Raw genomic sequence first — 12183 nt, forward strand, 5'->3', positions numbered from 1 at the left:
TCCAGTACAAGCACTGGTCCACTGCTGGAGGAGCAGCCCTGAAAAACACATCTGCGAGGAATAGGCAGAAATGCAAAGATCTGACACAACCACATGCTTCCCTTATTGGGAGACTGGTATAAGGCCATCATTTAAGAGATTCCTTACTAAGAAGGCACTATGGAAACTCAACCTGACAAGTGCAACAAAACAAAAGGGTTATTCAATTTCAGTCAAATTAGAAGAAAGGACTCCACCCCCGAGCTTGCAGTCATCCATACAAATGTCATAGTGCAAGGTTGCATGGGCACCACAGAGCATCTTGATTCATGTGGAACAGGGTTGAACTGCTCGGGAAATTTGATGCCAGAGTGCACCAAATGCTCAGCTTTGTGTAAAGTCTGTCCGTGCTACAGTTAGGACCACACTGCCCACAACATCGAAGCAACCTGTCAGCCAGGGTGGTCTGAAGTTTAGCAGCTATGACAGGATTATTCATGAGACAAAGACTCAAGAACAAAGAGTCATATGATCAGCTTACACTAACGAGGCAGAACACTGGTGGGAAAATAGGGAGGACTCCAGCCGATGAGAAATGTGTGGAATGTCAAATCCAGTCAGGTGGCTCCAGTATGGAAGTCATTGGAAAAACAAAAAAGGCAAAAAAAAGATTTCCAACATTATTTAGCACTTTTAACCACCGTGAACTGTCTGGTATTGTGACTGGTGCAAAAACGTTTGTTTACATCTAAAAATTGCAGGTTGCAACACTAATGATTTGAATAATCTCTGAGGGATTCTGCCTGCTGTGACCGGTAATGAAGTAATAGCCTGTTAGCTCTGACTGGATCACTTGTGATGCAGTAGAGTAAAGAGTGTACATCACACTTGAAATTACTTCCAAATTGTCTATGCCCTAGTGTCACAACTTCTGTGCATCAAATACACAAAACAAAGACAAAAGCCAGTATGTAACAAAGCAATTACTTTTAAGGCTTTAAAATCCAACAACTGCATTTCCAGACATTTGAGAGTTTAGTAATGGAAAGCGCAGCTAGTCCCCAAATCCTGCCTAGCCAGTTAATCACAGCTCCGTAAGTGTATATATGCAACAAATGGCCAAAATGGACCAAACCTTTGCAACCCTGGCAGTCTTTGATGGCTCCCCTCTTCCCACTGACTCATTCAGAATCACAGAGCGCTCATGTGAGTCAGTGTTTGGGAAGAGCAAACTAGTCAGGACTGAGGCAATTCAAATGACATGGAAATAAATAAACAAATGCACCATTTTGTGACATTGCCATCACTGTTTATGTACTGTTTAAAAATCAATAACTTTGTGGTAAAAAACAGTAAATATTTTTTTGCAGCACGATGCAGATCTCAGCAGAGAGTCAGCATATACTCCAGTGTATCTAAAGAGAGTGCTACTTCCTTTAAGTATATCTAGGATGCTGTAAGCTAATCAATACTCGATGCTTTTAATAGCCCCTTTGTTGCTTATTACTGCGCAAGTGATCTAAACCGCATCCGAATACAAACCCAGCAGAGATGTGAATTAAAAGCAGAAAATCAGCTGAGAAATACCACAATTCCCAGATGTCTTCATACTAATCTATTGATATATCAGGTGCTGTAAAGCCCATTTACTACATCTTCTGAGCTGCAACAGAACTATCAGCCTCAAGGATGTAAATGTCAACAGAATTAATTTTCAGTTCCACCGTTTGAATAAAGACTCGCTTGTCAAGATCTCACCGTGTTCATAAATGAAGCCAAACAATATAACTGGCAAAAGAAAAAGGAAAAAAGAAGTGTTATCTTGTTATTAGGTGATAAATTCACTGTTCATAATTGCAACATGATATCCAACAGTTGGCCATTTACGCATCCAGCAGATCTGGCGTAACATTATGATTCAGATGTAGTTGCGTTTATCTCTGAGGAAACTATAAGGCTCATCTGCTAAATGTTCATCCATGTCACCAAGTAGTTTAGTTAGCATTTGTGCCAGAGAAGCAAAATCTTCCAGGACATTCTGTTCTCAAAGAACGTCCTGCTTTGACTGAGGATCATGAAAACATTGCTGTCAATATATTAAAAGGAAAAAAATTACAATGAATTGTTAAGGAGAAACATTAATTCCAAGATGGTGTACCTGGCGCTGAACAGTTCTTCTCCTCAGTTTCATTTTCTGGTACTGAAGCCATTAGCCGTCTCCCCCAGATTTCATGGTCGGGATGTCCCTCCACAATCATCCCATGGCCTGAAACAGTATTGAAACGGCTTTGATTATCACATATTAACATAATAATAATAATAATAATAATAATAATAATAATAATAATAATAATAATAATAATAATAATAATAACAACAACAACAACAACTTTTTATTTAAATCCTCTTTTGATCAAGACCTTAAAAGTCCATTATATACATTTCAAATATGCAACAAAACCCAACATGGCTGCTGTTACACAAAGTAGGAGCCATGACCCAAAACACCCATGTTCTGAATTATGCGCAATTTCCCGAAAGAAGGTTGCTTTTCTTTAATCCCTTAAAAGTTTTTATTCATGTATAAATGACATGTTCATCCAGCAGCAACCGCCGCAGGAGGAATAACGCATCAAAATGCAGCTGTGCCATTATATTTTGGAGGGGGGGGGGGGGGAGAGTGTAATTTTTCATTAAACTGCTCTTAAGCCTCTAATGAGAACAGAGGGGGGGGGGGGGGGGGGGGGGGAAACCAGCAGTCACAAATCTATTATGTAAAAATCATAACAACAAGCTTAGCAGTGCTTTAAAATTGCAGCTTTCATAAAATGGTGAAGTGAGAAAGTGGTAACTGACGACATGATGATTAAGTAGTTCTACTGTTACACGATTATGAGCAGATTACTAAAAATACCACAAGGAGTAATGTCTACATTCATTCATACCGGTCGTTTGTCAACAGACCTTCTCTGGACCTCCTCCTCAGACCTACTCCTTTAGAGTAATAGATCACACAATGACTGGGACAGGGTCTGTACAGCAGCAGATTCACATGATCTCCATGACCAAAGTCTAATTACTGATCTTTATGACACTGAGCAAGTAATGTTTAAGATAAAGGAGAGAACATAGTGCTTTAAGCTTTAAACAAACTGCATGTGTACTAAGCCCCCCCCCCCAACTCTTTTAACCAGAAGTCCACAAAGTGCTAAAAATAACACCGATTAACAGATTTACACAGCTGCAGATAATTACTCAATTTGCCTTTTTATTAGATTAAAACAAATTAGACTACACAGTGCACTACTCAGATCTGATTATCAAACCTATTCATCCACCAGTCCATTTTCTTATCTAACGTTAGGTGGTACTAAAACATCTGAACTGCGACAAGGTGACAGGTGGGTCTACCACATGGTTTAAAGAGTCAACCATTCACACTCCTACTGGAAATTTGGAGTCACAAATTAACCTAATATACATGTCTCAAATTTCTGGGATGAAACCCATGCATGCATTGGGAGAACCATGCAAGAGGCAGAAAAGCCCCTGGAGACTGAAACCCAAGATGGTCTTACTGTGTGGTGACAATGCTAACCACTAGCAGCTAATCATTTCAACTAGTTATTAGCCGCTAGTGCTGAATGTTCATAATAGCAACCCACACTTTAAGGAAGAGGTCAAGTATTAAACTGTTATAAATTTTAACATGAGGTGGCATATAATAATGTAAACCAAGTAAATGTTAGCCAACACTACCTGACAGCCATATTAGCAGCCTGTTGTCATTAGCGTGGCAGCTAATGGCTTATAAAACAACAGTATGGGAGAATAGTTGTTTTCCCCCATGGTGTTGAAATGGTATAAAGTATTTTTCCTGTGTTTCAGTATTGAGTTTGAAATTCTAGTATTATGATAACTAGTTTGCACCATCCATTTAGCCTAAATTTTAAAGCTAAAGGACACTGAAGTACTGCTGAGCCAAGAACAACTGCATCAGCAGTTAGTTTCAACCCAAGTGCAGGTTAGCTTTTCACATTTTCCTACCACAACCCTCTTCCAATTGCCATTATAAAACAGTTCTACCTAGCTGAATTGTATTTCCAATGTAGTGATACAGAATTATTTGCCACTTTCAATCCAGTAGAGTTAGACAGCCTGAAGATCAGCAGGCACTTGACAAACAGACTGTACACAAAGCAACTGCAGCTGCTTCCTACAGTTCTCCAATCCAAAAGACCAAAACCCTCCAGTCACTGCTCCAACCTGTTCCTTCTCACTAACCAGCATGGTTACACTCCCCTTCTGCGTCTCCCCTTGTTGCTTGATTTCTTTTCAAGCAATGCTTGCATTAAAATAAATATGGTCCAATTTGATATCAGGGTAGAACATGAAGAGTCTGAAGTTTGCAGACACTAAACATGTGGACATTTCATGCCAAGAACTGCTTTTTAATGTTGTATTAATGAATAGGCTGAACTTTCAGATGTACACAAACTCCAGTAGACCTGGGGGATTTAACCGTTTAGAAATTTATGCATAAGATTCAAATACAATTTGCAGTTTCAGTAGTGTGGAATCACTTAACCACAACTATTAAGTCTTATGACCAATGATTCTTGGAAGCCTAAACAAGATAACTGCATGTATGTGCATATGCACAAGCAGTTCAACATGCTTTCTCAGTACCAAGCATCTGAAAAGAAGAAAAAAGTGAAGGCATGATTCTATCAGTACATCGAGGCAGGCTGGGGATAAAATAAGGATGCAAGCTTTTGTTTTGCACAACATTGCTGGCTTATTCTACATCGCCTTCTCCCAGTTGACCTGTTTTGATTAATTGTCTTATTCTCTGTGTTTAAATCTTCATGTTCTGGCATTCTGAAGCTCTTTAAGGTTGGCAGTACCCCCCGATTAATCCTTGTTAGTTTGTTAAGAGGAAATGTCATGAATTCAAGAGGCTGATTAGAAATTGGTTGAAAGGGAAATGAGCCAGTAATAACTTCATTTTGTCTTTGTAGGTCTGAGATCAATAAGGAAGCATTTTTACTTATTTAAACAGCTCAAACTGCTAAAAACAATTAGGTTTTTACATTTTATTTCAAATACAATTCCACCTGTTCCTTCTCAAAATTTTAAAGTTGATCACTTTGATGGTAACATGCAGGTCAAGAAATACATTTGCAGTTCAGTATAAAAGTTTGTCACATTATTCAGGCACTACACCAAACTCATGTTTGATTCCAGTTTCTTTTTACATTTACAGGGTCAAGAGGTCAACAAATCTTGAATGGCTAAAAGAGGATTTTACATTAGAGCTGCTAGAAGTCCATTAATCAATTAGTTAGCCATTACCCAGGAAGCATTCCAGCCTTGAGCATTCTTATTTAGGAATCCAGTCAAGATATTGTGATATGGTATACAATTTTTATCAGTTATCAGTAGGGATGGGTATTGATAAGATTTTCACGATTCCGATTCCATTTTCGATTCTGTTTAACGATTCGATTCTTTATCGATTCTCTTATCGATTTTTTTTTTTTTTTTTTTTTTTTTTTAAAGGAGAACACTAAGGTCAATTAGCTTAGATCTTTGTTTTACATCTTCTCTTTGAACAAGATAGAAATTTAGGAGTAACATGGCCTTACAAACCCAACAGTGAGATCTTAACAGATCCAACCTATGGCTCTTCAATGGGGTGTCACAGGGTCCCCAGGAAAAAAAATTGTGAATGTAAAATAATAAAATAAATATTCTTCTGTAGCAATTACACAAGAATATCCAGTAATGTTCCTGCCTACAATTAAACACATTCACTTACCGAAAATCGGGGGCATCTGCTGTGGCAAATGGGTGCAAGCCTTTTACCACAAACTTAGTCACTGCTCGGTGACATTCGTCTATCCTGGCCTGAAAGGAGACGCTACCGGTAGACTGTAGCAAGAACTGCCAGCATCTGAGCCAGACTGTCTGTCTCTCTCATCATGGTCACCTAAATGCACAGTAATGGCAGGTTTTGTAATAAGGCAGATCGCGCTAACATAATATGCACTGTTAGTTGATTATTTACCTGCCGCATTAACGGGAGAGGACGTGCAAACGTTACCGCTGCTGCTGGGTTGAGATTCACGAGCCCGGAGCGGAATTAAAAACACGACATTCATTTAAGGTTATCGCGTGTTTTGTGAGCAAATGCTTTTGCATATTTGTAGTGTTTCCTCCCTTAAATGAAATATCTACTTTGCAAGTATTGCAAGTTGCCCTGTTGTCATCCGTTCTAGTAAAGTATAACCAAACTTTTTAGCGTTTGAGCCGCCAGGTAAATGACGCTCCGCAACGTGGTGACGTCATTCGGGGCGACTGGAATCGATAAGGGAATCGTTTGCAAAAATGGCAAACGATTCCAAGGAATTGAAACAGTGGGAACCGGTTCTCAACAAGAACCGGTTTTCGATACCCATCCCTAGTTATCAGTAGTGGTCTTGGACTCTGTACACTGGGTTTGTAGAGTTTGACTAAATGAGTAGTGGGTGTAGAAATAACCATGGCTACTGATAAAGTGTCAAATGAACCAAAGACAACATTTAAGTAAGAAAACCCATCCCTGGCTGCAGCAGTAAATAAGGGGAGCAAAGGGGATATAAAAACCAGTTGACGCAAAATGACTGTGGTGGATGAACTCCACCACAAAACATTGAAAGGTTGTTACAAGAGGCTGCAGTTTGAGTTCTCTTTTGTTTTTGGTTTGTTTTTTTTAAACAAATAGTCCACAATGAGTATCTTAATGACAGTCTCCTACCCACATTTATCATGGCTACCAGGAAAATCAATAACCTTAAAAATAACCAATTTTAACTCCTACTATGATCTTTCCCTACCATTTTCTTTTGTCTCCAAACATTACCCCCACCAAATCAGTTGCACAACATGAAACTGTTGATTTATTTTCTTTAAAATCAATTTATCAGATTGTCTCAGGTCTGCTAACCTTCTCAAACACATTGTTGGATAACATATGAAAAAGCACATCTGTCATTCTGTGCACGTACATATAACGTGTAAATTAAGGATGTCACAATCATTATAATAGGTTCAGAAAATTCAAGAAAATAGTAGCAATAAGGTTATCAGCCAAAAATGTTTCTAACTTGTTTCTTATTGTAATTGAACTTAAAATGTAGTGTAGCATACAAACAGTACAACTGCCATTACTGCATCACTGCGTTGATATTCATGGTTTTTGAAAACCATGTGTATTGTCAATACAGATTCATTGTGATCAGTACTGTAAAGTGAACTCAGATTTATAAAATTATTCTCTAAAATTAGGGACATCCAGCTACTTTAGGCAAAAACAATTGAATTAAAAAAGATCATAACTTCACTTCTAGCCGAGCACGCAGACAATAATAGCACTGTGGTAATGTCCTCTATCCAGGCAGATCGACCAAGGACAGCCATCCATCAAGCTCACCATGCTTATGGTTATTCACATTCCTTTAGTCAAAAATGTCTCCGGGTCATTTACACCCACGCACACGCAGCCAGCACAATCAGCCCCTCTGCATCTACCTATCAGAGCTCAGCCCTGCCCTGCTTCTCAAAACACCTGCTCTACTTGCCCATGTGAGGTTTCTTCACACTCACACCCCGATCAGCATGCGTGACAACATGTTGCGCCCCACCCCTCTTCATGAAGATGTAACTCAGGAGTGGTACATCAAATCCCATCCATCTGGAGCATTCAGCATTTCATCACTCTCCTATACTGCCATCAATCAAATGGATGGCAAGCCCAGAGACTTTCCTGTGACATGAGGCATGTTGGTCCCTGTTGTGATTGCTGAAATACGAGAAAGGGCACAGCTATTGAATTAGACAGATTTAGTTATGCTGAGCTTTGGGTCTCCTCGTTCTAAAAGGAAATTTCTTTTTCCTATCCCCCTTTCATCAAGCATGTCACCTTGAAATTCTACTATCCACCACCACCAAGGCTGCAGCTGCTTGTCAAAACGGCTGAAACCCAAGAGGAAGCCTGCTGTCAAATGCCTTCATGTGGACAGTTAATGTGTAGGTCAGGCAAACTTGATTAAATGAAAAGAGGGGAAGCCACTGGTGACCAAAGGGAGCTTACTTTGTCTCCCAGAGCCTGTCTTTCGAGATAAGAGATTTGCACCAGCCTGTATGATATCGCTCCAGAATAATCTTTTAAGCCTCTTGTTGTTTTTAACGTAATTAATAAAACTCCCTGATATGTCTTTAGGGATCCACAGTCAGGCAGGAGCTGTGGTGACTTTACAGCTGCTTTCAGCACTGGGAATTACTAAGTGGTTTCAGATGGACAGATCTCACGACAGTATCTGGCGCTGAGGCTTACAGCGTTAGAAGCACAGCAATCCCGCCTCTTTCATGTGAAAAGTCCTGAATGGAGCACCAAGTCTCCTTTGCGATAAAAAAAAAAAAAAAAAAGCTAACAAAATCCCCTTCGGCACTGAATGCAGTCTCGATGTTCCCTCCTTGTGAACAGTACTGGCCTGGAGGTGTGTTCCCATCTACTTAACCCATGATCCCAGTGGTGTGTCGGATATTCTTCACCAGTAAAATGTCAAGGTTGGCGGTTAGATTATATAACAGTGTGTGTGGCTGTGTGGGATGCTGTGCGTGTCAGTGTTTGCGCGGAGTTTTGACATGTGTGAATGGGAGGGCATGTAGCTTGGAGTCTGTGTGTTTGCGTAGCACAAAAATCAGCCATCTAAATGGTTTGTTTCAGCCCACACTTCAGACTTTAACTATGAATATTGTAACATCCGGCAAGATAACGCATCCCCGCTGTTTACCCTCTACCCCTCCCCTCTAAGTCATAATCAGTGGCCTCTGCGTAAAAATCGGCCGCCCTCGATCGCCATGTGGAACCTGGGAGCGTAATGATGCTCGTGATCCGGTGTGAGCAATGGTGTGTGAAGCCCAGGGGCAGACGTGACAATGCCAGCGTTAACGGCGATCCTGAGCGCTAATGTAGTGTGATCGACAATACATCTGGCACCAGAAGAAGAAGGAGGAAAAAAAAAAGGAGGGTGGGAGGATTTTGTGAGAACAAAGGGCAAACAAACATAAATGCAAAAAGCGATCATACTGGGGTCGGAATGTTTTTTGAAGTGTGCACGTTATGCACGGAGTGCGCGTGTGCAGTGATTATGAGCCTGGCTTTCAATTTCAAAAACGTGCCGATGCCACGGCGCGCACACTGCGGCATATACTGTCAAACAGACGCGTGTATACGCCTGAACAGATTCTCTCCTTTTTTCCCCCTCAAATGTCCCGCAATTATATTTACAGCCGACTTTCTAGGGAGTGTGATGGGTCGGTAACAGCGGATGCTTCTTTTTCCATGGAAACGATACGGGTATGAATGAATGAAAAATTGATAAAAGGCAACAAATACGCATTTGGTGTCTGAAAAAAAAATACAGATTTTGATCTTATGCCCTTGCTACTGAAGCCTGATGGTGACAGATCTTCGGGGTGCATGATTACACTGCAGATCTGTGAGCAGCTCTGCTCCGTCCTCTGTTCTCTACACCCCGGTGGATCCCTTCACACTCACCTGTCTTGGTCAGTAGTGCCGACATGCTCCACGCTACGAACAGGACACTGCAGATAAAGCAGACCTGCACGAATAACATCTCCCTCCTCTTGCGAACTTTAAATATCTTCGCAATTATTGTCTTTTTGGAGGGGGTCGCGGTGTCAGTGTCGTGCTGCTCCATGCTTCGCACCTCGGCCGGCGGCCACTTTTTGCGTCCTTGAGCCGAAGAAACTGCCACCTCGCTTGCCTCTTCACACGGAACACAACCGGGATGTGACCCTCATTTCAAGCCGTCCAGTGCGCAGATGGAGAGTAGTAAAGCGGAAGATTTTCCCCCCTTCTTGTCTCCGATGCTGAGATGATGCCGTTCAGCTGCCCGGGACTGGTGACTGGGCAATGACAAGGCGGTCAAATTCCGATATATGTCTCCAAATCAGTTCAGTGGCGCCCCTGAATTCGGATTCTGCAAAAGGACGTGTGTCGGATGGGTTCCTATTGCAACCTGCATCCTGTCCCGTGGAAAGAGAAAAAAAAAATCAGCTGCAATTGCTATTATCTATCCGTGGCAGCCTGTAGTTTCTGTGTTTAGCATAAAATGCGTCAGTGTTCAGTCACAAATGTGGAATCGCTCAGCTGCGCCGTTTTGCAAACCACACGCACCTGCGCCTGTTAAGTGAAAGCAATCAGTGTTCATCAAGGTTAATTGTTAAATTCAGGCAGCAGTCGTGCCGCTCGCCTCGCTTGGGCGCCTCCCCCTCCGCATGAAGTCCTCCTCAGTACAGGAAAACCGTGCTGATAATGAGAGAGGACCATCAGCTTCCCTCCTACTCTGTGCCCTTCATCCCCTCCATCGAGACCGTGCTCCTTTAACTTTCCTGAGTACTGCATGTGCAAACAGCCAGTGGGGGAAAAACAATCTTCCTTCTTCTTTCTCTTCACTGTCCACTTTAGAAACAACAGGGAGCTGCTGATTTATCACGCGGAACTCCAAACTCACGCGATCTCTTACATTATTTGACCGTCGAGTAGGCAAGCCCAATCATGCTGTTTAAAAGAAAGACTACACAGAAAACCCCTACCCTATCCCAGCACTGCTGTGTTATGAAACCAAATCTAATATCGTCTGGGTCCCTAGCACAGCCCCTTTAATAACTGCCCTGCAAGTCACCTGCTGTCCTCATTTTGACACCATCCTGAATAAGTAAGGTGATGGACCTTCTGCTTCTTTCTCTCAAACATCCACAAATACAGAGTAAATTCTTGTTTTTTTTAACTTGCTTTTGTGCCCAAAACACCAATAACGGTTTTTGCTTCTCATAAATATGGGGAGCACTCACATACAGCACTGTGCGTAAGTATTGAGCTACCACTCATTTCTTTATATTTTATTAAAAGAATGGGAAATAGGTGAAGGATTTTCTTGAAATGTGTAAATATAAATGAAAATACAGTATATATAAGAAAACACAGCCTGAACTCTTGTAGGTAGGCTTTCTTTAGGTATTCTTTGGGAATAGTTCTCCAGGATTCTTGAGGGACATTTCAAAGCTCTTCTTTACCTCTTGTTCTGTCTAGATGTAGCTAGTACATCTAGACAGAGCCAGTAGCTCAGGAGGTATAGCAGGTCCGACCTGCAAACCAGCAAAATTACTAACCGTGAGGTTTGTGGTTTTATCCCTAGCATACAAAAAATACAAAATAAACCAAAAATGAAACTAAATTACAAATTTGGAAGTGAACTGGAATTCAGCTTACAGTGAAGGCAAGGACAAGGCATAAAGCACTCACTGAAGATCCTTGCTCTTTGATAGTTAGCATATAGGGCATCTGTGTTGACTCAAAATTTAAAGCTAAAGGTATTTAATGCTGTGGTTAGGATGGCGCACCAAATTATTATCCAGATATTATAACTTATGCTATGTTGTCTCAAGCAGCTCAAAGAAAAGGGAAATTCAAAGTTATTGGCTCAAAAGTTTGAACTCTCATTAATATATTCAACTTTGAGGTTGTGTTGGTGAGCCACCCTGCTGTTTGCACTAATGAAGAGCCTTCCAGTTGTATTTATAGACTGCTCCTAGAATAATTGAGTCGCTTCCCACAGCTAAATGTTTAATTTACTTTGAATTTGAAGCTGATGATGATTCCATGAACATGTAGAAAAATTGAAATAGACAGCCACACACTTTGAGAAATAGTGAAATAATAAAGTCAGTTGAGATGACGAGCTTAGCTTAACATAAAGCCTGAAAGCAGTGAGACACAGTGAATAAAAGCTTAAGCTGTATCTTTAATCAAATGTTGTCACTGTAAAAGGTTATGTACACTATAAGCTTGGCTAACCCTGGTGGCACAAGCTTTCTTTTTGCCATACAAGCATAAGAAGGGCAATGGTGTTTATTGCTAGAAAGATAATAACCACTGTTTCATTAACACTCAAGTGCAACCTTGCCCTCCAATTATAAACAGCACACTCTTGTTGGAGGACTTGTGAGACTACAGAGCACAGTCTGCTCCAGCTGCTGCCTCCAGGCCTGCTGCAGGTCACCTTAGCTGCCAAGATAACAGACAGGAAAGCTGCTGCACTCTCAAAGCCATCAAAATGCACAGGTTGACAGGGC

General features: G+C 41.1%; 1 protein-coding gene across 2 annotated transcripts in view; it reads right to left on the minus strand.

The window, feature by feature from the left end:
- Nucleotides 1–10627, minus strand: part of slc24a4b (solute carrier family 24 member 4b) — a 34707-nt gene extending 24080 nt beyond the window's left edge. For both annotated transcript variants that reach the window (XM_087852300.1, XM_087852298.1), the window contains exons 1-2: nucleotides 9584–10627; nucleotides 2138–2245 (exon numbers count right to left, since the gene is read on the minus strand). In XM_087852300.1, the coding sequence (XP_087708426.1) occupies nucleotides 2138–2245; nucleotides 9584–9746 (271 nt within the window). In that variant the 5' untranslated portion in view covers nucleotides 9747–10627. The remainder of the gene's footprint in view (nucleotides 1–2137; nucleotides 2246–9583) is intronic.
- Between the last annotated feature and the right edge of the window lie 1556 nt (nucleotides 10628–12183).

Source organism: Neolamprologus brichardi, chromosome 15 (assembly GCF_056152115.1).
Source record: "Neolamprologus brichardi isolate AB-2024 chromosome 15, ASM5615211v1, whole genome shotgun sequence".
NCBI lineage: Eukaryota > Metazoa > Chordata > Actinopteri > Cichliformes > Cichlidae > Neolamprologus > Neolamprologus brichardi.